Raw genomic sequence first — 27,412 nt, 5'->3', positions numbered from 1 at the left:
TACTATAACATTCTTGTACATGAAATGTTTTATTCATGTGATGGTAGTCTGTCATAATGAAAGATGTACAGTTCCTGCCCTAAAGCAATCAATAAAATAAAATAAAGAATAACAGTGAATAAGTCAACCAAGGAAATAAAATAGAATCATAAAAAAATACTCAATTATGCCAAACAATGGCAAAAAAAGGGGAGGGAACAGAAATAAGAAATACAGAATAAGAAAATGAGAGATTTTTTAAATATCAATAATTATATTAAAGGTAAACAATCTGAATATTCCAATTGAAGGCAGCCATTGTGAGACAGGATGAAAAAGCAAGACCCAACAATATGCTACCTACTAGCAACACGTTTTAGATAAAAAGACACAAATAGCTTAAGAATAAAAAGACAGGAAAGAATAGATTAGGCTAATACCACCCAAAGTAAACTGGAGTAGTTACATAAATTCGAGGCATAGCAGAATTCACAGCAAAGAATATTACCAGGGATAAAAAGGTTATTTTAAGGTAATAGAGAGCAATCCATCATAAGACATGACAAAACTAAATATTTCTACACTTAACAACAGGGCCTCAAAATACTTGATGCAAATACTAATAGAACTGAAAAGAAAAATAGAAAAATTCACAATTATAGTTAATTCACATTTACAGAATGTTCTGCCAAACAACAGAACATAAAATTTGATAAGGAATAATTAACGACCATGGGGCACCTGAGTGGCCCAGTTGGTTGAGTGTCTGCCTTTGCTCAGGTCATGATCTCAGGGTCCTGGGATTAATTCCTGCATCAGGCTCTCGGCTCAGTGGGGAGTCTGATTCTCCCTCTCCCTCTCTTTCTGTGTTCTTTCTCTCTCAAATAAATAAATAAATAAAATATTTAAAAAAAGAAAAATTAATGACCTAACAAAATAGTTATATGGTGTTCATGGGTCTAAAGAATCAATAATGCCAAGACCAAATCTCTACAAATTGATCTACAAATTGAATACAATCTCAATTAAACTCCCAGGAGGACTTTTTGTAGAAATTAACATGCTGATTCATATGGCAATGCAAAGAATATAGATTAGACAAAACTACTTTGACAAACAAATAAGAAGACTAACGATACCTACTTTCAAGATTTATTTTAATGCTACAGTAATCAAGACCATACGGTCTTGGCATCAAGATAGACAAAGAGATTAATGGAACAGAAAAGAGTCCAGACATAAACCTACACATATATGGACATCTCATTTTTGACAAAGGTGCAAAGGAGGACATTCTTTTCCACAAATGGTGCTGAAACAATCAGATGTCTATATGCAAACGTTTATCAGTCCATACAGCACAGTATACACAAAAACAGACTGAAAATGGATCACAGATCTAAATGTAAAGCAAAACTACAGAAGTTTTAGAACAAAACACAGGAGAAAACCATTTATGACTGTGGTTTAAGGGAAGATTCCATACACACACCACCAAAATCACAATCCATGAAAGAACAAGTTCATAAACTGAACTTCATAAATTAAATTTTGTTCTTTCAAAGAACTGCTGAGAATAAAAAGTCAACTCACAGATGGAAAGAAAGTATTTGCAAAACATATTCCAGAAAAAGGACTTGTATCTATAATAATAAGACGAAAACACAATAATAAGAATTCAAAACTCAGTAATAAAACAACCCAGTTAAAAATGGGTAAAAGAGGAATGCCTGGGTGGCTCTTGACTTCAGCTCAGATCATGATCTCAGGGTCCTGAGATCAAGCCCCACAGCAGGCTCCACACTCAGTGCAGAGTCTGCTTGTCCCTCTCCCTCTCCACACTTGCTGCTCTTTCTTTCTCTCTCTCTCTCTCAAATAAATAAATAAAAATATCTTTAATAAATGGGTAAAAGATCTGAAGAGATACATCAAAAAAGAAATAGAGATGTCAAGTAAGCACATGAAAAGATGCTCAACATCATTAGACATTAAGGAACTGCAAATCACATCCACAACAAGATTGTGCCAAGCCTTGGTGAGGATGCAAAAGAAAAGTGAATTCTCATTACTTCTGGTGGGAACTCCCACACATGCTGGTCCAGCCAAGTGGAACACCAGTTTGGCCATTTATTAAAAACATAAATACGTACTTATCATATGAAGCCATTTCAGTCCTAAGCATTTACCCAAGATAACTGAAAATGTATGTCCACACCAAGGCTTCTATACAAATATGTACAGCAGCTTCACTCATAAGACCTCCAAAACTGGAAATAAGCCAAGTATCTATCCAAATATGAACAGATTATCAAGCTGTGGTATACCCATACAATGCAATATCATTCAGTCATAAAAAGGAATTAACTATTGAAATTCATTACAAAATAGATGAATATCAAAATAATTCTGTTGAATAAAAAAGCCAAAAAAGATTACAGAGAAAATAACATTTATGTAGAATTCTAGAAAATGAAAACAAATCTATAATGACAGAGAGTGGTTCAGTGGTTATGTGAAAAAGCTTTTGGGGGTGATATATTCATTATCTTGACTGTTTATGGTTTCACGGGTGTACACATGTCAAAACTCACCAAATTTTTTTTGCTAAAAGCACATGCAGTTCATTGCACTTCAATTATAATGTAGAGCTGTTAAAGATATCTTGAAAATGAGAAAAATTACAGCAAACCACCACTCAGGAACAACACAAATCATAACAGAATGAGTGTCAGGATGGCCAACATGGCCAACATAGTGTCATGTGGACCTATCTTTAAGTTCACTCTCTCTTTCTTCTGTCATCTCTATTCTGTATTCAGTCCATCCACCCTGGTGCTTATTTTGGCTAATGTATTTTTCAGCCCTAACGTAGGGTACTCTTTTATTTCTTTTCTGAAACTTGCTGTATTTCCATTTGTCCATGTGGTATAAGGCCTAAAATTAAGGCCCAATATCACATGCTTCCTAACATCTAGGGAAACCAGAAGAACCACAAATGGCCTGACCACAAGCTCCCCTCCCCACTTGGCTCCCATGGAAAAGTCCCCTAGACAAACAACCATCCTCATTAAAGAGACCAGGCAGGGTTCCTACTTATCTCTGGGGAGTGGGCTCCAGCGTCAGATCATGGAATCATTCAAAAAAAGCCCATCAGGGCACCTGGCTGGCTCAGTCAGTGGAGGATGCAACTTTTGACCTCAGGTTCCTGAGTTCAAAAAAATTTAAAGAGAAAAAAAAAACAAAAAAAAACAAGCCTACCACATCCTGCCATGGGACCAGGAGGCAGCCCACCCTCCTGTCACTACAAAGCCTGCCTCTCACAGGCATGCTGGATCACTCTGCTCCAGATCACACCCTCTTTGTGGCCCTGTGCAGTGTGCAGTGTCCTCCTACTTTGGAATGGGAACATCATGTGACTAAGAAACTACTACCAATCACATCTCTCTGGAGTCAGGTGTTAAGTGTCTAGTCATTCCCAGGAACCTAGAACAGGAATCTCTCCTAGAACAGGTTAATCCCTGCATTAACCAGGTGAAGAGCAGGAAACTGAAACAGTTCACCCTCACTTCTTGGAGCATTTTTACAGTAACTGCTTTAAAATCTTTCTCAGATAATTCTAACATCTATCATCTTGGATGGCATCTGTTGAATGTCTTCTCCCATGCAAGTTGAGATTTTCAGGTTCTTCATATGCTGAGTAATTTTGGCCTGGACATTTTTGTCTCAGCATTCAGTCAACGCTAAATGTATTCAGGCTACACATGCCAACCAGCCTTCTGTGGATTGTGGTTTCAGCGTTGCTATGTTTGTGAAGACTATGGCCAGTTTCAGATCTGGGCAGTGGTCCATCTCTTGGTTCAAATTCTCCGTGTCTGATCTGCTGTTTAGCATCAGAGACACACATGCACAGCCCAAGAGTGAGTCAGGAGTTCACAAACAACTCGATGGGATCTCCTTCCTGTGTTCACCCCCTCTTTACCATCTCTTGGTACTTTCCAATACCCTGGGGCTCCCCCTTTTGGGACCTCCATCCAGAACACTGAGGTTGTACGCACCTTGCTCTGTCTTGCACTTCCAACAACGACATGTATGTCCACGGCGAAATGCAGACAGACAAAGAAAAACAAAGCGGCAGGAACTTGCCCCCACCCCCTTGAGACAACAGCTCTTGTGACTGAGGAAGGTTCTCTTCCCTCAGAATTCCTGACATTTTGGGTTCTGGCCGCCACGGCGCTCACTACCAAGAGATTCGTCTCCCATTTCCCAAACCTGAATGAGAAAGATTCTCCTGAAGTTCTCTCTGGCTGTGCCAATGTCCATTTCTGGGATTTTGTTTTTATACCAGGCCAGTGGATGCCAGGAAAAAACTGAATTCATATTTTTATTTTTAGCCCAGACCACTCTCCTAAACTCCACATTTGCACAACCAACGGCTTAAATTAATACGGCACTTGGATGTTTAACAATTATTTTTAACCAAACAATATTCTTCACTGTCTCTTCTAAACCTGCTCTTTCCACTTTTCTGTTGAAGGGAACCTTTCCTTCTCAGTTACTCCAGCCAGAATCCATGGAGTCCTTCTTTACACTCCTCCAATCTGTCAGGAGATTCTCCAAATTGAAGCACAACCCCGACTTCCACCACCATATCCCCGTCCAGGCCCCGTCACCCTCCGCCTGAACCACAGCCACAGGCTGCCTGCAGGAATGGGCTCCTGCCTCTAACCTGGCCCCACTGATGTGGGCTCTCAACATAGAGACCAGACAAATCTTTAAAAGCCTAAGACTGCATTGCCCTCTGCTGAGAACCCGTTGTGGGCCCCTCTCATTCAGGGTGGAAGTGGTAATAGCCCGATGCAGACCCCCTATTGCTTCTCTGACAGAACCTGCTGTCAGTCTCCTCCCATCCAGTAGGGTGGCAGCGTCGGAGGGGCGTTGCAGACATAAATGCTCTTCCTTCCATCTGTATGATTAATTTCCTCAGTTCCCATCAGTCTTAACTCCAATGTTACCTTCTCAGTAAGGCTTCTTCTGACCCCCTGTTTTAAAGTGCAAACCCCTCCCCCTCCTCGGGCCCCTTCCCCTATTTCTTTCTCTACAGCACTCTGCACTTCTGCCATAATTCACAACGTATTATTTGCCATGCCTGCTGCCTCTCTGCTGGAATATCAGCTGCATGGCAGCAGAGATCTCTCCCTATTCTTTCACAGCTGTACTGTACGCCCAGTGTCAACCAGTGCATGGCTCAACAAATATTTACTGTGTTAAAAGAATAAATATCCCTAGAACACAGTGTGTGAGCACAGCACACAGCAGTAGGACCGGAGACCGAGACAAGGGCTGAGAAGCCACCTTGTAGGCCTTGTAAACTGAGACTGAGAGCTGACAGAATCCACACTATTTTCTCCAACTCACAAATCCCAGTTGTGAATTGCCTTATTGCTGTTCAATTCCAACAATTTTAGTAAAGGGCAGTTATGATACTTGTATATTTTATCTCTCCTACCAGATTTGACACGTGCATTTCAAAGGGAACACTGCTGAGTCATACATACATGTATGTTTTTTCCAGAGCAACTAACAAATTGGTCTGTCAACAGTGTAAAGTCAACAAATAACTTTCCAAACACTGTAATTAGAAGTGGTCACTGACTTACATTTTAAAGTACAAAGAAATGAGAGTCTGCAGTGTAAGAAGTGTGTTAATAAATGCACCTAACTGGGGCACCTGGGTGGCTCTGTCAGTTAAGCGTCTACCTTCGGCTCAGGCCATGATCTTGGGGTCCTGGGATCAAGCCCCATGGAGGGCTCTCTGCTCAGCAGGGAGTCTGCTTCTCCCTCTCCCTCTGCTCTGTGTGCCTCTCTCTCAAAATAAAATTTTTAAAACACACACACACACACACACACACACACACACACCCCTAACTTCAGAGAACAAAAGAGTGCTGGTCTTTGCAGAGGTCACCCGGGAAGCAGTCCACTAAGCCCAGTGGTGCTGTCCACTGTTTACAACCCAGGTAAATGTCTGACACTGCATGAACCTCTTAAGAAAAGCAGTCTTCTTTTTGTTGTTACACTTTTCTTCCTCCTGAAATAGTCTGACCTTATTAATCAGATTTGGCACAGAAAGGTCTTTTGCTATTTATGAAAATCAAATTCACCCTCATAAGATAAAAGATGAGTCACTACTAAGGATATTCAAAAGAATAAGCTCACATTCTGATGTAAATTCTAAGAAGATTTCAACAAAGGTTATAAACAAAACTTTCCAAAATGACTAAGGTGTTCAGGACAACATGCATGCAGGATCTAAAAATCCACATTACTTCACAGACACACCTTAAATAGAGTTCCTGGTCACCGTGCCAAGAAACTGCCTTACTGCAAAGCACAGCCTACAGTCAGATGAACAGGGATGCCTCCCATCCCTCACCCTGTTCCCATGACACCTGAATACTCTCATTTCCTTCCTCTCTTTTTTTAATTTGGGGAATGGTCAATGCCAATAAGAGTTACTAAAGATTCTTTTCCTGAAAAGTTTCTAAAAAAAAGAATGTTAAAAGGGTACTCGTAGTTAGTCACCACATGAATTAAGGGATCAAAATTACCGTCACGCAAAGTAGGACAACCTACTATCAAGTGCCATTGCATAAAATGAAAATGAAAAACAGAACATGGCCCATTGAGTATTCTTGGCTAAATATTTTAACCTACATCTAAATTTGAGGAAATGACTCAGTCATATCCAGAAGGTGTAAACCTCAGTGAGATAATTTGCCTGAATTCTTAAAAAAAAAAAAAAAGTGTTATAAAAAAACAAAGAGATGGAAGACTTGTCTTGATTTAAAAAACAAAACAAAAAAACCCCACAGATCTAACCAAATGCAACATGACATTTAACTGGATCCTGAATTGAAAAACCAAAGCCAAAAACCACCACAAACAACATTTTGAGACACGTGGGGAATCTGAAATTAATGTTAATATCGTTAAGCGTGGTACTAGTTCTGTGGTTATATAAGGGTTTGTTCTTCCTCCTAGGAAAGGCGTGCTGGCACAGCGAACGGTCCCCCTGGTCATTTTGAAATGGCTCAGCAAGAACAAACGGAGTGCGAATGAGACGGGAGGAGGGCAGCAGGAGGAGGGCAGCAGGAGGGGAGGCCGGGAGGAGGGCAGCAGGAGGGGAGGCCGGGAGGAGGGCAGCAGGAGGGGAGACATATGGGGATGCGCAGGTCTTGGTGAGGCGCGTAAAGAGGTTCATTTTTCTGGCTTTCAAATTTCCTGAAGTTTGACTATTTCCAAAATAAAAAGCTGGAGGAAATAAAGGAGAACCGCAGAGCAGTGAAAGCACTACACATCCTGTCACAGGGGTGTGTGCCCAAGCAAGAAGCCCTAACAGCTATCTTAGTTATAATAAGGTTTCTTGACACAAACCCCAAATCCCCCAATAGAAGAGGCAAGAAACAAAGGCCAGGAACGACGCATCCTGCCACCATTTTCTGCGCACACTTAAAAGAAATTTCCTAAACTGTCAAAAGAATCCTAATCCTCTGAACTTGTTTTACTTGGTTCTTATAAATGCGTTGACGGGTGGTATTATCTGAGGAGCTGCTCCTAAAAGGGAATTTTATTTTCCACTACTGGGGCATCCTCTCAGTTGGGAAGGACGTAGGAAGTGCAGCTGCTTTCTCTAAGGTGAAGATACTAGAGAATAAAGTAGAGCTGTGTGGTGTACCAAGACCCCCAATATAATGTAGGACACTGTGGGAAGGTCCTTGGGAACAATCTTAATTATTTTTAAATTGGCTAGTGCTTTCAATCATTAACATTGTATTTGGACTGGCTTGAGTATATGACAGTTACTTTTAATTTTTCTAATTACATCTGATTTAATACTATTTAAAGAAGTTCAATTCAGATCCAGTATGTTTCTGCACTCCTTTTCATTAACTATATAATTTCAATAGTCATCACTGAATCTCTTTCTCGTAAACACTAGAATTTAGAATACCCATCTAAGAATCACATTATAGTACTGGCCCACTAATACTCTTGTTCACTAGGAATATTATTCCCCCCAAAACAATCACTTTTCATTTAACTTGTTTTGAGAAAATTTACAAAATATATCTTAAAAAGAATCATATTGTCACTCAGGTTCAAGTAAAAAAGAAAAAAAAACTGAAGAAAGCTAAACGCTAGTCTTTGGTCAAATGTTTCCCAGTGACCTGTCATCACAAAGGGGCAGAAGTGATGCTCACAGGAAAGCCAGGGGTGCCGCCCCCCCTGGATGAACGTCCCGGGGCCACCCGGCGTGGAGCGTGGCCTGTACGAGCTGGGAGGGGCACGACCTTACCAGACCTGCAGCACCGGTCTCCAGTCTGCATGCAGCTAGACTTTCCACCCTGAGGAACTGACCGCAGTCTTCATTTGACTAGGAAAGCAAAGCATTTGCTGTTTCCACAATATTCTCTCCCCCACCCCCATTTTCTACCCGTGTGGCCGGTCCTGTGTGAAGTGGATGAGAGGCGGGGCTGCGGGCAGTGACAAGGGCTCAGGGACGAGGGCCACACTGCTCGAGCACCATCTGCAACAGGAAGCAAGTTCAGCGTCTTCTTTTAGCAAAGAGGTCCACCAACAAGGGAGGAAGAAACTAAGTATGGTCTACTGTGTCTATTCTAAGAAGCTCTTCTAAGCAGTTCACAGACCAAAAGAGGACATATCAGGGATCACATGAGCCATGGCAAATCCGCCAATTTAAAACCAACTTTAAGAAAAGAAAAGAAAGCAGTATTTTCACGAGGATCATCTATGAGAAAAGGAAGGGGAGAAAGGAGATATGGGGAAAATATCTGTGGATCAAAATATCCAGAAGAGGATTTTCCTCCACAAAAATTTCAGAAACTGCTCCTTTAGATAATACATTAAACCTTACTTAAAAGAAACTGCGCTGTTGTTTAAAAAAAAAAATCAAAACTAGGCCCGACTTAGGGTGCGTCAGTAACTATCACACAAATGTGAAAGTGAACCAAAATGTCCGCATGCATCTTTCTTCATCAAAATGTGAATGTGGTCTCAAGGAGAAATTCGACTCACTCTACAGAAAGTGCAACGTAACAAGAGCTACCTGTGTATCAGCAATGAACTGGAAAGCTTCATTAATTAAAGGAGCAACTGAAATACACTCCCTCAGACTCACTTAGGAAAAATGGCAAAGACAGAAGATGATCCTTTATAAGGAGATAGGAAAATGTTAAAGCATTCTGAATTTTATGAGAAATTCATTTAATAAAAATTTTAGAAATAATGGTAATCATGAGAATACACAATCCAAAATGAATCAAATTTACAACAAGTGGGTTCTAACTAATGGGTCCCTGATTGAGGAGGACCCTAAGGAACTTCAGTGCTCTGGAAAGAAAATGCTAATTCCTAGACCTCAAAAGGCACGGCCGGCTCATGAGCGAAGAGCTACCACTCGTGTTTCTGTAGTGCAGTCAATTGGCTTCCTTCCTCTAACCAGAGCCAACAGTATGCTCATGCAACCGTTCTACCTTCTTGTGGTTTTTATACAAAACATTTCATCTTCGAGATATGATAAATATCCAAATTACCAAGTTCACCTTCCTCCCACCCCTTATCTCGCCACCCACTAATTCCCTGTCCAGAAAAAAATCACCAAAATGTTAAATACCACTGTATAGTCTCTAAGGGTTGCTGTAACAAATCATCATAAACTTGCTGACTTAGGACCACAGAAGTCTCCTCTCACAGTTCTGGAGAAAAGAAGTCCAAACTCGAGATGCTGGCAGGGGTGGTTCCTTCTGGAGGCTCCTACCGTCTTGTGGCCACCAGCAATCCTTGGCCTTCCTGGACTTGGAAACGCCTCTCTCTAATCTCTGTCTTCACAGGACCTTCTCCTGCTTCTCTTCTTCTCTTCTTATAAGGATGCTTGTTATGAGGCTTAAGATTCATTCAGATAATCCAGAATGAGGTCATCTCAAGATCCTTAACACTTTATCTGCAAAGGCCCCTTTTCCAAGTAAGGTTACACTCACAGGTTCCAGGCTGTCCTATCCTTGGGTGGGGGGGGCACCACTCCACTACAGTCACTGTCCTTCTAGGGTTAGCTATACCCTTATTACCAATAAAAGCTTGCTTCTTAAAAGAATTTCAGAAACATATCATACCATCATCTTTTTTCCAAAGCTTGTTTTACTTCAGTATTAGTTATCTGATAATTCTTTTCAGTTGGATCCATTTCCACAGAAATCCTCCTGAGTGTTTTCATTAGTCACCGTGAACAAGACTGGCATGGTCGAACAGGCAGATATCAAGTGCTTTACCCACAAGAATAGCATTTTCATGGACGACCGAAGTAGACACCTTTTAGTGAGTCTTACACATTGACCTGGGTAGTCACCAATTTCACTGGATTGTGTTTTAATTTCTCCTTATCCACCCTAATCAGGATAAGCACTCTTCTAATGAGGTTAAACAGACAATTTTATAACCTGTCCAGGTACAAACATGCCTGAAGTGTTCAAACACTGCTTTTAATTTTTAAACTGTTACTGCTATTTAATTCATATACTAATAAATTCTCAATGTGCACATCTCAAATGAACCCCACTTTCTGAGAGAACGACTTCATGAAATGGGAATAGCTCCAAATTCTCTCATCAGACAAAAGAACCAAAATTTCAGATTTATTGGGTGATAAAAGATTTCATTATCAATGTTGGAAAAGTGCTTTCTTAAATGAGTCTTCCCAAAACGCAGCTCACCTATCTTTTTTGTAGTGACAGAAGAAACACCTCAGCTCCAAATTCAGGCCACCCACCAACCCCAACTTTTGTTCCGCTGCCCGGAAACACAAAAAACCTGGCACGAAGCCTGGCAAGCCCTACCCGCTCCTCCAATGAGGTCTGACCACGAGCGGGCAGCTCTCTGAGGGCATGCACATTTATATACCCACACAAAAGTTTCAAAATATCCGTGCAATCCTTCAAGAAAAATGTGACTGATACAATAACTTAAAAATTAAGAAATTATACAGAAAAGCCCAGGAGACACCACAAAAAGAGAGCAATACCCAACATACCCAACATCTTCTCAACTACCTAAGCTAAAAGAGCACATTTTGAATAAGAACTTTGCTACAAAAGCAAACAATATAGTATTAGTCTCTTTATAGAAAATGCTGCCTTTTCAATTAACACCCTTTTGCCTTATGCCCTGTTGTTGAAAATAAATCAACGGGTGTGAACAATCCATACCTCCACCAGGAATGATTGCCAACTTTGTTTCAACCAAGCCCATTTTTGCAGAGGAAGCTAAAAAGGAAGGAAGAAAATTAAGTAAAATCCATATCATCAGATTCAAATATTATGACTTGAAAAAGTTAGTAAAATCAGCTACAAATATTCTGTTTACTAATTAAACCTGTGTCACAAATCTTCTTAAAAGTTGCTTCAGAAGGCATTTAGTTATGGAAATAAGTCAACACCGTAAATGATACACATTAAGAGATTCACATAACATTTCCTGTTAAAAATTGCTCGGCAGTGAATGAATTTTCGATGCAGAAAGACCAGGGTTACAACTACATAATTTGACCTGATACTGCCAAGTCATGTTTGAAGGCTAAGACCGCATTAATTATTCAGGATGAGGAGCATAGGCTGTGTCTGACAAGCAGGAATCTCTAGCTGCCCAGGGAGCCCTCCAAATCAAACAGCTTAATATATCATATCAGATATGGCAGCTTGTCAGGGCCGAATCTCTAGTTACTTTTGACAAATGGTTTTACTGTTCTGACAGCTGGACGGGGCTCCTCTTTCCGTGTTTTGTTTTCACGGCTACTTTAAAAACATCTTAATTATTTCTTTACTTGCACAGCCAAATGTACTTGGACCGCCTCCCATACCCTAATTCCCAGAATCTGCCCTCTTTCAGAAATGGACTACATGTACCTTAGCTTTTACACTTAAAACTCATGATTTCAGACAAGTAAGTAGAGATCTAAAATAAAGTGGAAAGGGGAAAAGAGTCCACATGGACTAGCAGCTACAAATCCCAAGAAACAGTCAAAAATTATTGAAAACATAATTATATTGACTAGTTTTAACAGGCAGCTGCTGCAGGAGTGATAGTGGGGGCCGGGGGAAGAACGGTGACAGACAGCTGTTGCCTGCTTCGCCCAGTCCTTGGTCCCAGGGCCCCTTTATGTCACCCCAGTGTGACCATATGGTGGCAGTCTGCGGGGCTCTCGCAGGATAGGGGGAGTGACGGCCGTGGTGCCAGACTGCCTGGGTTCCAATCCCAGCTCAGCCACTGATTCTGGGCCTGCTACGTCTCCTCTCCGCGCCCCAGCTTCCTCAAGCACCAGACAGCGCCTCTCACAGAGGGTTAACAGGCCGACTGTGTGAGGTAATACACGTCAGGGGCTTCGAGCAGGGCCGGGCACTGGGTCAGCGCTCAGCACACGGCCAGCACTAACTGTTCTCATTATTATTTTCATCATCACCTCATCCGACCCACAGGAAACCAAGCAAGAAGAAAGTGAACCTCAAAGAGATTAAGTTATCATTCCTGTAGCTGACATGAATTAAGTGCTTGAACTGGGCACATGCCACAGATTAGTTCACTTGATCTTCACAACAGCTCCTGTCATTTCCCCCATTTTAGAGGAGGAAACTGATTGGACAGGGGCTGCGATTCAAATTCAGTTCTGTCTGACCCAATTCCCATTCTCCTCCCCTACTGCCAAGGCCAATAAGAGACTCTTAACAGACTGTTTTCTTAACGGGGAATCTTCAATACTTCATCAAACCCAATGGGTGACTTCTTCTAAATGTTCTACTCAACAACAGAGAAGAATAAAATATTTGGAATTATATGAAGAGTAAGCACAAACCTCATTTCCAATAGGATTAATTCTCACCTGCTACGCGTATATCACATGCTAGAGCCAGCTCAAGGCCACCACCCAAAGCAAGTCCATCTATCGCTGCAATTGTTGGCACTGGAAGATTAGCTGAAATAGAAGGAAAGATTTTATGTTTCTTCAGGAAGATCGCTATTACTAATAAAATAAATTACTATTTATTTTATTTATTTATTATTTATTAGCTATTACTAATAAAATAAATTACTATGTAATTTATTTCAGACTCTTTTTTGTGAATTTATTTTTAAATGGGATACCACATTCAGAATTGTGCAGTCCTTTTCCTTTAACAAAATAGTCATTTCCTTTGTTGTTATTCTTCAAACACATGCGATGATTGTGTAGAGTTCCACCAAATAAACATGCAATAATGTCTTTAAGTCCTCCCATATCATTGAAATACTTCCATAAATATTTTTTATTGAATTAGCACAATTACAGTTCCAACTTTATAATCTTAGAGTGTAACATCTTTTTTTTTTAAGATTTTATTTATTTATTTGACAGAGAGAGACACAAGGGGGGAGAGAGAGAGAGAGAGAGAGAGAGAGAGAGAGAGCACAAGCATGGGGGAGGGGGAGAGGGAGAAGCAGGCTTCCAGCGGAGCAGGGACCCCAATGCGGGGCTCGATCCCAGGACCCCGGGATTATGCATGATCTGAGCCGAAGGCAGACACTTAACCGACTGAGCCACCCAGGTGCCCCGAGCCAAACGTCTTTGATGAGATGTTTGGTTCATACAAATTTCTATTTGAAATGATTTAGGTATAACTGCAAAATTCATGATCCTTTATGGGTCACCATGGTACTCAGAATGACAGTCTCATCCAATGAAGTAATAAATCTTCTCAAACCAGACAAAAGCAGACTGAGTGGCTGCTTGGGCCCTGCCCACTAACGAGTTCTATCACTGAGGAACGAGAACGACATGCCCTAGCTAGAAAATGATCAGGCTCTATCAAACAGCACACTTGAGATGGAAGAGGCATCTGAGAAGGTCCTGAGGACCTTCCCAAAAGCATGCTTGGGAAGGGGTCAGCCAACCACCGAGCTCAAACCAGACTTTCTTGAGCCCCGAATATTCTTTTAATGAGATTTTGTAAATTAGAACATACAAATTTCATTTTTATAACTGGTTCAAAAACTGGTTAATTATTCTGTGAAGCAGACTCCTCCTTATTAATTTTATTCTGACAATGGTAATGTGAAGCGAGGCTGGCCAAACTTATTATAGTATAAAAAGAACGTACCATCTCTTCTTGACTGCTCTGACAACAAATAAGAAATAATAATCACGTGGTGTGAGGTACTGGCTAATGCTACAGGGGTAATCTTGTTGTAATACATAAATAGAGCAAATCAACACGTTATATACCTTAAACTTACACAACATCATATGGAAATTATAACTCAATTTTTAAAAAAATAAGTAAAACGTAAGGAAGGAAGTAAATAATAGTACCATCCCTAAAAATCTCTTTCTTCCACAGGTATTCTGAGATATGAAATTCCAGTCAGAGAGGTTCATTCTTTGACTCCTTTTAAAATACACGAATTTGTTGAAGTACACTGAGGTTTAGCACACATGAAGGAATTTACCAGACTTATTTTAAGAGTGCAGTCTGAAGAGGCTGGGATGGAGCACACACACATACTGCCCCCGAAGACAGAAGCATCCCGGCAGAGCAGGCGTGCTTCAGCTGTTTGGACCTGCCTGAACACTCGGGGGGAGGTGAGGGCTCGAGGGGCCAGGCCAGACTCAAAAGGTACTCCCCAGGTGCACTTCACAGCACACTTGGTGAACAAATAAACAGACAGCTATGTCAGGGTCTACCGTCAGGAAATGAATTTAATGAAAACACAGTATCTGGTTAAGTTTATCTGTCAAAAAAAAAAAGAAAGGAAGGAAGAAAGATCAATGAAGAAATATAATGGCAAGTCCATCTGAGTGGCTTCCAAGATCATCTCAAACCACGACAAGTCAGGTGGAGTTACTCTGCTACCCAGCTATCAATCCTTTCTTTCTAAGAACCTAGCTAGCGATAGAAATGATCATTATTTCTAGACTCCTCCAGTCTCCTGCTTCCCCAGGCTCATGTCTCTCCCATCAGAACCTTCCCCTCGGCTTCCTTCCAGCTCACATACTTCTAGGACAAGCCTCCTGAGGGAGGAGAGTAAAGGAGCACCAGCACTGCCACTCGCCACCACTGCAGAGCTCCAGCTACACCCCACTTCTCCCAGACTGCTCCAGCTCTGCTTTCAGGGGCTGTCCCGTAACCAATGGGCACTATCTGGTCCCTATTAAACTTGCTGCCTCTGATGATCAGACATTAGTGCTGGACACTCCTCCATGAATTCCTCTCTTCATTTGCCTGGTGAACCCCTCTGTCAACTTTCCTGTCTTTCTTTCCACTTCCCGTTATTTCTCAACCTTCTTCCCCTCCCAACAGAAACTCCGCCCAGGAGGTCTCATTCCCACCCAGAACTTTTACCACACAGAATACCAAGGATGTCCAAATCCCTACCTCAAACCCAAACCTCCCTCTCAACTGCATCTCTCTGACTACCTGCCTATTGGGACATCTCCATTTAAATGCTTTCATGTTCAAACCAACTTCTTGTTAGTCCTTCTTCTAGATTCTGTTTCACACGTGGCAGTATCTCCCCCGACCAAGCTACCCAAGACATACCCAGAGTCATCCAGGATGTCCTCCTTCCCATAGCTCACAAAGCTGCAAGCCCCCCTCCCTTTCCTACAGCCAGAGTCCTGGGTCCCTTCATTCCTCAGCAGCAGGAAGTCCCTCCCAGACTTTCACCTGCGACTGGCCCCTTCCAACGCCTCTTCCATATTTCCTGTATTATAATCTTTCTAAAATGCAAATGCAGTCATGCTATTCCCCCATTTAAAACTGTACAATGATTTATTCCACACTCGGGATAAAAATGGAGAAAACAATTAACATGGCACAGGAGGCACCTGATAAACTAGGTTCTGTCCACCTGCCCCACCTCTCTCCAACCTCAGGCACATACTCTTTGCCCCAGAAGTTCTTCCCATCCATGCCTGTGGACAAGCGGCCCTCTGCCTGGCATGCCTAGCTAGTACCTAATGATCTTTCAAGGCACTGCTCAAAAGTCCCTTCCTCTGCACCTCCATGGCACTCTGTACGTACTTTCTAGCAGAGCATTTACCACCATATCACCCATTCTGAAACAGAGATGAACATTACATCGGTGCTGGAAAGTAACATCCTTCTTCCTACTCTGGGACTGTTTCTTCTGTCCCTATGACTTTAAACCTCGTATTCTCCCTGCTTTTCTTATTATGAACTTCTTTCACTTAATACTTTAAAGAAATAACATGAATGTATGTAGCCCAGTGGAGCTACAGAAAAGATCGATAAAGTGTAAAGGGTTCCAGAGCGGGGGAGAGAGACCAGGAAGAGGGTGGAGGTGTTCTCTCCTTGCCTTGTGAAAATGCCAAAGGCGCTCAGCAGCCACCTGCAGGAAGCTGGCTCTGCAGAGATAGGAACCATAAAGCTGAGTTTAAAAGACCTCTACAATCAAACCCAGGCCTGAAATATATGTACTACTGAGTTCCGGTTTCTGAAAATTCCAACTCCTAGCTGACAGGGGTTCTCTCATATTCTTTAGATTCCACCCCCAAAATAGGAACAAATTCATACGCAAAGAGGAATTTTTCTTTGCATCAAATCGTGAACTGAAAATGTAAACTAAGTACACGGGCCGAAGGAATAAGTTGACTATAAATTACAAAAGTAAAATTCCACAAGTTCATAAGCCCTGAAGCATCCCAGTAAGCATACGGCAAGATTACAATCCATGCTCATCTATAATGTTCGCAACACTACATCGGGAACAGATGCCTCAAAAAGACCTGGCAAGGCTTTGCTCTACAATTTTATTAGTTACTATTTTCAAATAAATATCATTATTTAAAAATCATACTAGCCAATAGAAAGTTTAAAAGCTTTTATTTTTTAGAAGTATATAGAATGTCATTGAAAGGAAAAAAGAGGTAATGTACATTAAAAACACAAATAAAAATTAGTAAATATACCCTCCCTTTCACTGTAAGAGGTGCTATAAACAAACATGTTGATAAAATAAAACGGTGGGGGAGAAGGCATGCGCACCAGGCAGGTTTCAGGTTCTGCCTGACCTGGAGTAACAAGGTAGGAAACAAGGAGAAATAAACAAATGCAAACATGCTAATCTGGGAGATGGCGGTGGGGGAAAGTGGTGAAATGAATTGTCTCATGCTCAAATTTTCTTAATCCTGAAGTTAAAGAAGTAACACTTTCCCCCTATATGCTCCTATTCTTTGGAAATAATGATAATTATTTTTAAATTTGATAGTTAAAAACTTAAGAAATTTTCTCAAGGGGCTAAAAGTTTTTTAACATTACATTTTATGTGAAATATAAAATAAAATGACAAGAAATGTAGGGTCAGGTCCTTATACAAAACAAGAACAACAAGGAAAATAGGGTATTAACACTCTCAAATCATTAAAAAGGTAAATTACTTTCTCCTTTCAAATGCTAATGAACATAAATTAGCATTATATAAAGCAGTCAATAAGATTTTTCCTACTAAAAATTACTTAAACAGAACAGCTCAATTAGCATTCAAGGAGTAATTAAATTTCAACCATTTTACAATATTATAAATTCTAAAGTTCTAGTGTGTCAACTGTATGCTTCAATTAAAAAAAATTTCTTTAATTAAAATTTGTTTTTTAATCTTAAATTTTATGTACTCTTAATCTTTCCCTGAAAGACGTCTCTCTTAGCAAATTTTCTTCGGGAAAAGATGAGTCAACTCAAAGCACATGCTAGTTTCACGGTTACCTCATATGCTTGTTTTTACATCCAGTATTTTTTCTGCTTGGTAGCGCTTAATAATCTTAGTGGACTTAATACAACACACTTCAGAAGGGCAGATCATCCACCTCAGAGAACTGAGAAATATCACAACGGCGGTTGGGTAAGAGCGTGGCTGGATGACACGGGAGCCGCCGGGAACAGAGTCTATTCCCAACAGCAAAAGGAAGAAATTATCACTCGGCAGGTTACGCAACCAACGGGATCAGATACTATTTTGAGTTTAGTACCAGGAAATAGGCCAGGTATGACAAAGAACATAATAATCCTTTGAAATGCTCCTAAAAATATAATTAAAAGCAAACAATTAAAGTTTGGCTATTTCAAGAAAAAATAAAGGAGCTGCACGGGAAGGCTCTGGTCTACCTCAGGGTCAGCAGGAGGACGCCCAGTGACGGAGGGACACTGGAGTCAGGAGACCAGGAATGAGGGAAAATGGGGAGCAGGTTTACTTTCAGCTCCGAGAGAGATATCCTATGTAACAGAGGTTTTCAGATGTTTCCAGGAAAATATAATTCAATTATTAAAGGAAAATGCTAGTGTCAGCTGTGACTTTTAAATATGGCTTTGACTGAAGAATCATGTTCTTATACAAAACAGAAATATGTCAAAAGAAATGCTCATATAGCATACTAGAAGTCTGACTTTATTGAAATCATTCAAAAAGAATAGAAATAAAATCAAGATTGAGAATTATAATAAATTCCTAATTATCATGAATTCCAACTCAAACTTTTTCACCTTCATGCATCATCTCCCATTCCCAACATCAAGTTTCAAAGGAACCACAGAAACAAAACACAACCACTCCTGCCCACAGCGTGCAGGTAGCTGCACCTCTGGAAGCCCAGCCAGGGCCTCTGGGCAAGAAGCCAGCCTGGACGCCAACACACACTCGCACCTCAGCACACAGTGGGGTTCAAGGCCTGTAAATGGGAGCCACTGTCCCCAGGAGTCAGGGGGTGACCACTCTGCAATGAGAAAAGATGCTCGATTTTTCTAATCCTACCTCTTATTTACCTGTCTTCTTAATTTTCCATATAGCTGCCTATGTATCGAGCACGTACAAGAAAGTGCTTACTATGTTTCACTGTCCTAAGCACCTTACAAATATTACTTAAACCTCCGATCTGCCTGACATCAGAACTACTATGACCTTCCCTGCTGATGGGGACACAGGGCAGAGGAGTTGCCATCACTTGTCTGGTGCAACCATAATTCGAGTTCAGGTGGCCTGACTCCAGGGACTTGCTCATAACCATGACTGCTCATCACCAGCTCTCACAGCCTGGACTCAGAGCTGGTGAGCCAGGACTCGGCTCTGCAAAACAACATTCCATCTTTCCTCAAGGACCTGTGTGCCTGAGTCTGAAGAAAGGGAAATGCTGAGACCCCGTGAGAAGTCTGACAAGCACACTGGCTCTGAGTTCTGCTAACTGCTGGAGACCTAGAACAACACGTAGTTCACCAGGTCCAACCAAGAGAACCAGGGGAACGGGGAACAATACAACTATACAGTTGACTGTAACAGAATTCTGACTTGAAACTTCCCCGCAAACCTCCAGCCCAGACTGTCCCCGGCGCATGACCACAGGTTATTAGACAAGGGCCAACACCAGAGCATCCCTTTCCTACCAAAATTCCAAACAAATAAAGCCTGCCTGGAGAAACAGAAAAGGGTAAGCAAGGTTAAGCCCCCGAACATTCCCACCCCACAGCCTTGTCTGGAAGATTGTAATAGACAGAACTGAGCCATAACTTCCACTGTCAACTGCTGTTCCAGGTGTTCACTACAATGAATGAATGAATGAATGAATGAATGGGAGAGAAATAGCAAGCTCCTGGCACATCAAATGCTGCCTGACATGACACATGTAGTTATTTCCATTTCTTTTTTTTTTAAGATTTTATTTATTTATTTGAGAGAGAGAGAATGAGAGAGAGTACGAGAGGGAAGAGGGTCAGAGGGAGAAGCAGACTCCCCGCTGGGCAGGGAGCCCGATGTGGGACTCGATCCCGGGACTCCAGGATCATGACCTGAGCCGAAGGCAGTCACCTAACCAACTGAGCCACCCAGGCGCCCAGTTATTTCCATTTCTGATGAAAACATAACACTAGAAGTAGTTTACTTTTACCTGGTAGGAAAAAAATACACCATTCCTGCCTGGCTTCATGATCTCTCTCAGGCTGTATATCCTCCCTTTGCAAAGCACAGTTTGTGGACTTGGAAGCTTGTTGAAACGTACAACCCCAGGTCCCACGCCGCAACTACCCCACCAGGAGCTGCATTTGAACAAGATCTGCAGGTCAAGCTCTGGATACGCAGCTAATCCACAGGGAACCTGACCACCTCACCACCCTGCAGGGTAACATGCTGACCCACTACACAGAGAGAGGAAGCAGTACGAGCCCTAACTCTTTCCGTAAGACCCAAATGTAACGGTAGGAAAGACTTAACATACAAACATTTGTAGCAGCTTTATGTGCTACATCCATATGATGGAACACTACTCAGCAATAAAAAGGAACCAACTACTGCCCCATCCATGCTAAACATCAATGAACCTCAAAAAAATACGCTGAAAGATAACATGCAAATTAATACATACTGCGCTCCATTTACTAAAAATTCTAAAAATGGAAACTAGTCTCCAGTGATGGAAAGCAGCTCAGTAGCCATCTGAGGACAGGAAGGGGATGGGATGGGGCAGAGGAAAGGGATCACCGAGGGCCATGAAGAAACTTCTGGGGGTGATGGACATGTTCACCATCTTGGTTGTGGTCATGTTTCCAAAAGTCAAAATCAACACATGGTACATGCGAATACATGCATCTTATTGTCTGTCAGTTATACCTCAACAGATCTCTTCCTAAAACGTCTATGACTGGAGTAATATGAAAATGATAAATCCAAGAGAATAAAGTATACTAGTTTCCTGATCTTTTAAAATGGGTCAATTAAATATACAATTTATATTTATTTTTATAGATATAATTTAAAATCAAGTAACACGGGTATGAATCAATTTAAAATTATAAAGAAATAGCATTAAGAAAAATGATGAGGGGACGCCTGGGTGGCTCAGTTGGTTGGGCAACTGCCTTCGGCTCAGGTCATGATCCTGGAGTCCCGGGATCGAGTCCTGCATCGGGCTCCATGCTCGGCGGGGAGTCTGCTTCTCCCTCTGACCCAACCCCCTCTCATGCTCTCTCTCTATCTCATTCTCTCTCTCAGATAAATAAATAAAATCTTAAAAAAAAAATGATGAGAAAAGTAAAAGGGAACAATTTGGTTTTTTTAACTGAAATACAACCGACATACAATATTATATTAGCCTCAGGTGTATAACATAGTGATTTGACAAGTCTATACATAACTCAGTGCTCGCTCACCAAGGTAAGTCTGGTTACCACTGGTTACCATACAACGTTATTATTAGATTACTGCCTATTCCCTGCGCTGTCATCTCCACGACTTACTGATTTTACAACTGCAAGTCTGTACCTCTTAACCCTCTGTATCTATTTTACTTATTCCCTCCCCCACCCTCTGACAATCCCCGTTTGCTCTCCCTATTTAAGCATCCGGTTTTTTGTTTGCTTGTTTGTTCACTTGTTTTTTTAGATTGCACATATAAGTGAAATCACATGATATTTGTCTTTCTCTGGTCTGACTTATTTCACTTAGCATAATACCGTCTAGGTCCATCCATGTTGTTGCAAATGTGAAGATCTCATTGTTTTCTATGGCTGAGTAATATTCCACTGTGTGGGGGCGCATGCGCATACTACATCTTCTTTATCCATCCATCTATCAATGGACAATTAGGTTGTTTCCATATCTGGACTATTGTAAATAATGTTGCAATAAACAGGGCTGCAGACATCTTTTCAAATTAGTGTTTTTATTTTCTTTGGGTAAATAACCCAGTATTTACTGGATCATACGGTAGTTCTATTTTCACTTTTCTGAGGAACCTCCATACCATTTCCCATACTGGCTGCACGAATTTATATTCCCACCAACAGTACACAAGTGTTTCTCTTTCACCTCATCTTTACCAAAACTTGTTACTCCGTATCTTTGATACTAGCCATTCTGATAGGTATAAAGTGATATCTCATTGTAGTTCTGATTTGCATTTCCCAGATGAGTGATGTTGAGCATCTTTTCACGTGACTGTTGGCCATCTGCATGTCTTCTTTGGAAAAATGTCTGTTTAGGTCCTCGGCCCATTTTCTAATCAGACTGGTTTTTGGTGTTGAGTTGTAGGAGTTCTTTATATATTTTGGATATTAACTCCATATCAGATATACATCATTTGCAAATATCTTCTCCCATTCACTAGGTTGCCTTTTTGTTTTGTCAATGGCTTCCCTTGCTGTGCAAAAGCTTTTTGTTTTGATGTAGTCCCAATAGTTTATTTTTGCTTGTTTCCCTTGCCTGAGGAGACATGTCCATAAATATGTTGCTCAGGGTAACGGGGAGGGAAGAATTTAAAACTAGAAATATACCAATTCTGTCACTGCTCATAGTAAGAAGTCAATAAAACTTTCCAAAGGAAAGGATCAAATACACTATGTAAAGTTATAATAAAAATAACCAGCTGAGGGACGCCTGGTGGTTCAGTTGGCTAAGCGTCCGACTCTTGATTTTGGCTCAGGTCATGATCTAAGGATCATGAGATTGAGCCCGTTGACCAGCTCCGCACTCAGCGGGGAGTCTGCTTGAGATTCTCTCTCCCTCTCCCTCTACCCCTACCCCTGCATGCACAGTCACTCTCTTCCTCTCTCACTAAAATAAATAAATCTTAAAAAAGAAACCCACAAAAAGAATCCAAAAAAAAAAACCATACAGCATACTTAATATGATCTTTTAAATGTAAAATCACCAAAATCAGAAGGCACAGAAAATCATGACAGACGTTAACACCACAAGTATCAATACATTTAAAGAAGCTGTATTCATCTGGTAAGGAAAAGACTCCATGTGGATCATGAAGCAAAACCCAATTACAAATAGAACATTAGAGAAAATCTACAACAAGGGAGAAAATAAAATTTTAAAAATTTGAAGGATGGGTATGGTGTATCTCAGCATCAAATACAAAGAAATTATCTCATAATCTTAATAAGTAATGGGCAATATTTGAGTAAAAGCATTAAACGGGCAAAGGAGAAGCACTTTATTAGGCTTAATAAAGGAAAAGTCCACAATGAAGATCTAGCGGCAATAAAATATCTACTACGCACAAAATAACACAGCAGCAGCGTCCACAAAGCAGACACACGATAAAGAACAGGGTCATCACAGCACAAACGTTACAGCCACTCTCCGGCCATTATACAACAATTAAACTAAAAAATTATAACAAAAATACTAGCTAATCGGGGACAGACAAATATGGATGGCCTGAAGGCATAGTTTCTTCCCCATTTTAGTAGCTTAGCAGAGACAGCAGGCTCCACGTGTGAGGATCAATCTAGGAGAAGTGCAGGCTCTAGCCACCTGCCTCCAGAGGTAGTTTCCCGCAAGGCCACCTTCCCGACTGGAAAGTGTCCAGTGTACATGGCTGTACAGATGTTCCCTTCCTCCCTGATGCTAAATATACACAGCATTACAGAAATGGGTCCCACGCTCCCAGAACTACGTCCCCTAAATGTCTTCTACCATAACAAATTATTTATTTAAAGAGATAATATAAAAAAATAATAAATGGGCTTATCCTTAGCTCAGCTACACCCTCCTTCTTTCCCAGAACACCTCTGTGCAAAGTGCCCTGTGAGTCACGCAACGCTGGCGCTGGGCCAACTGCCGCAGGAGGCAGCCAGTACAAACCCAGTGTGGCTGTGACGGGGAAGCTGCCCCAGGTGGGACAAATAAGCAAATCTCCTCTTCAGCAGATCTAAAGCCACAACCTTCAGCGTAGCTCGTATCAGTGATTAAGAGAACATTTTGCCCATTTCTACACTTTATTTTATTTTTCAATTTATTCCAAACCTTAGACAGAAGGAGGATTTCTATTTATTAAGGCTCCCTTAGATAGCATATGGTATGTACAATGTCTTCTGCACTGCTGTTTGTCACAGTAAAAAACTAAAAGTTATCTAAATGTCCATCAATGAAGGAAATAATTACATACATTATGGTATGCCTGTAGCAAATAATACAAGGAAACAATTATTTTAAATGCAGTGGTAAAACATTCCACACCGCAGAAAACTAGACTCCAAACTATTCCCAGAAATAGTTTTTCAAATACAATGTCTATCCCCCAGCCAAAGGATAACCAAGAAAACAAGACAGAGTAGAAAAAAAACATTAAGAAAACACCCACGCAAAATCGAGATCCATAATCTTCAAACGCTCTCAAATAGACATGAAGCCAAGCATGAAACCGTAAATGATAAAAACTGACACAATAGTTTTTTAAAAGAACCAAAAAGTATTTTAAAATGAAATAAAAAACTCAATGTTTGTAATGAATTGGGTGCAGCTTATGAGAAAATCAGTGAGCTATAAACCATTCAGAGACAGGTAAGGAGGCACAAACACAGAAAAGATGGAAGAGGAGACACAGACATGCAATAAGAAGGTCTGACATGAGCCAAACTGGCAGAAAACAGTGAACCAAATATCCCTTGTCATGGGTTTAAAAGAAAGCAGCAAATGTAACCTGAAGAAAAAAAAATTAATGAAAATCAGGATGGAAATTAATAAAACAGAAACGAGAGGGGATTAACAAAGCCCAAAACCGATTTCTGGAATGTACACTAGAACTGATAAAGCTATGCAGAGGCAGATCCAAGAAGAAAACTGTATGAGGGCGCCAGCAAGCAGGCTCAGGAGTGAAAGGAGACAACCACTGTTGACTCTTCAGAGACACTAAGAGAACGTTACCAATGACTTCATGCCGATGCATTTAAAAATCTAGATGAAATGGATAAATTCCTAGAAAAGTATTAATTTCCAGAAATAAAACTTAAAAACAGACAACTTGTTTATGTGGTCATTTTCATATAAGTGTGTGCAAATAATCTAAATCAATGTATGTATACAAATATACATATTCATGTAAAAGCCAAGAAAAGACCTAAAAATACTAAAATCATTAAATATTAAAATATTAAGTCAGGGCACTGGCAGTAATTACTTATCTGGAGAGAAAGGGAATGGGGAAAACCTGCTACAAGAAGTTCTAATTTTTTACATTAAACACACATTCAGATATGCCTTATGGAATTAAAAGCTAACGAACATAAAAAAGCCAAAAAAGAATGAAAGGGATTTCCCTTTTCCCCTTCAAAACAGAACGAAAGTGAAATTCTTGAATATTCCAGGGTAATATTTTAGAGTAAGTGACAGAGCTTGGTTGATAAGCCCGCTTCTTTGGCTATATTTAGCAAAACAGTCTAATTTCCACACCACCATCCAAAATCATGATGTGATTAATACCCAGTGGAAGTCAGCAAAAGCAACAGAATTCCAAAAAGGGAAGGAGAGAGATCCTAAGTTGCAAAGGGACGTGTAACTCTACTTGAAACTATGACTCAGTAGGCGGAGGATGTTAACATTTCTAAGGGAAAACAACAGTCCTCCCTCAGGATGATGAAAAGCATAAAGAAAACGGAACGCAGGATCTGGAAGTTACCACTTGGAAAACTAGTAAGTACAGTTAACTTGAGTGTGCCCTTTTCCCCTTCAAAACAGAACGAAAGTGAAATTCTAGAATATTCCAGGGTAATATTTTAGAGTAAGTGACAGAGCTTGGTTGATAAGCCCGCTTCTTTGGCTATATTTAGCAAAACAGTCTAATTTCCACACCACCATCCAAAATCATAATGTGATTAATACCCAGTGGAAGTCAGCAAAAGCATGACGAAATCAATCCTTCACATACCATAATTGAGCTCTTCCAATTTCTACTTATTACATCAAATTAGGGGGGAAAAATGTAAAATACATGCTGGAATGCATCCAATTTAACAAAACTACTTATTTAAAAAATCTCCTTGACCTTCAAGAAAACAAAAAAGGCACAGTGAACATAAACATTTCGGGTCAACCTGGCAGACTGACAATTCTGCAAACCTTAAAAATGTTCTTTACTAAACAATTCTTAATACATCTGAAATCAAAGTCAAATAATCAGAGGATAGCAAAGAAAATGTAACAAGTACACAACCTTTCAAACTGTATGTGACAGTAGTCACTGTGGCAGTAATTAAGTATTTTCACAATAAGCTTTATTTCAAATCAAGTAAAACACAAATGAAGTATCTGGAAAAGCTCTGAATGGTGTAACGATGATAACCTATCAAACTCTAAAAAAATCCATCACAATTCATAGAAGCTCACCACATTTTGGTAATGGATAAACTTAACTTTTCTGCAGCAAAATGAACACCTTATGGCAACTTCTTTGGGAAAATGAGAAGCTGAGCTAATATCTGATTTTTTTTAAGTATCAGATGTCTCTAAGTCAAATGGAAAGCTTAAAAAGGATATATCTGGAATTTGTGCAAGCGCTTTTGCATTTATTACTCAAGAATCTCTAAATATTAAAATGGGATGCCAGGGAGTTTTAAGTGGATTTATACCTTTACAAAGCACAGGCCTTGGTGTAACGTGTTATGTAATTAAAAAGAATACAATGACTAAATGCATGAAGTGACAAATACACTTTTTAAGCTTTGATAAAATGTTATCATACCTTATTTATATTTAAAAGCTCTGCATCTTACCTCAGAGATTATTATTAAGCCACAGTAAATCAGACTTTATGCTTCAAAGAAAGGTATATACAAATTTTTGAGAAAAAAAACCTTCCGAACACTCTCACCTGTGATTTATTTATAAGAAATCAAACTATGGGAAGTTTTCATTCATAACCAGGGTAAGTTTCAGATAATGTTTTTTCTACATGGACCTACACCAGGAAGCCCAACAGTCCAACTAAGGGGCCTTCCAAAATCATCCAAGGAATGGAGCTCTTCCATCGCGGCCAGCCCAGGAAGCAGCTGCCCACGGCCCCAACACTCATCTCAAGGAGAACACGTGTAAAGGCGCCAGTGACGACAGTGCCGCCAAATTCGGCCGTCCACTCTCCCCACACACCCTCCTGGACGTGTCAGCAGCACGTGATCGAGGCTCCCAAATAAAGACTTTCCTCGCACGGCTCTCAGAGAACTCTTTTCTTCCTATGTCTCTACCCTGGAGGATCTTTCTTGAAAATAAGAATCAAGGTGGAATATGAAGAAAGTTATTCAAGAAATAACATTAGAAATGTTTGGAGAATTCAAGATAGATGAGTATTTTAAAAACTGATCTAATTTGGCAAATATAAAGAATGTACGTAGCATACACATGTAAGCAAGCATAATAATAACAGACTTCCTTAAGATTACCGACGTAAGAACGGTGTCAGAACCCCCTATGTGCCCATGTGTTCCTCACGCACTCTTCCATCTGCCTTCCCAAACCCAAAGGTAATGACTACTGCGACTTCTCTGCTTACCACCCTCCTTTATATCCTATTCTACGTGTGTGTGCTTGTATGTGATTTCAGTATACA

General features: G+C 40.5%; 1 protein-coding gene across 1 annotated transcript in view; it reads right to left on the bottom strand.

Annotated features, from left to right (window-relative positions):
* AUH (AU RNA binding methylglutaconyl-CoA hydratase) overlaps positions 1 to 27,412 on the bottom strand; it is a 346,329-nt gene that overhangs the window by 270,997 nt on the left and 47,920 nt on the right. The window contains 2 exon segments of the mRNA XM_027615423.1: positions 11,259 to 11,315; positions 12,926 to 13,018. Coding sequence (XP_027471224.1) covers positions 11,259 to 11,315; positions 12,926 to 13,018 — 150 coding nt within the window.

The sequence above is a fragment of the Zalophus californianus genome, chromosome 13 (genome assembly GCF_009762305.2).
Source record: "Zalophus californianus isolate mZalCal1 chromosome 13, mZalCal1.pri.v2, whole genome shotgun sequence".
NCBI classification, from domain to species: domain Eukaryota; kingdom Metazoa; phylum Chordata; class Mammalia; order Carnivora; family Otariidae; genus Zalophus; species Zalophus californianus.
Note: the sequence above shows the minus strand (reverse complement) of the source record. Positions and strands in the feature narration are given on the sequence as shown.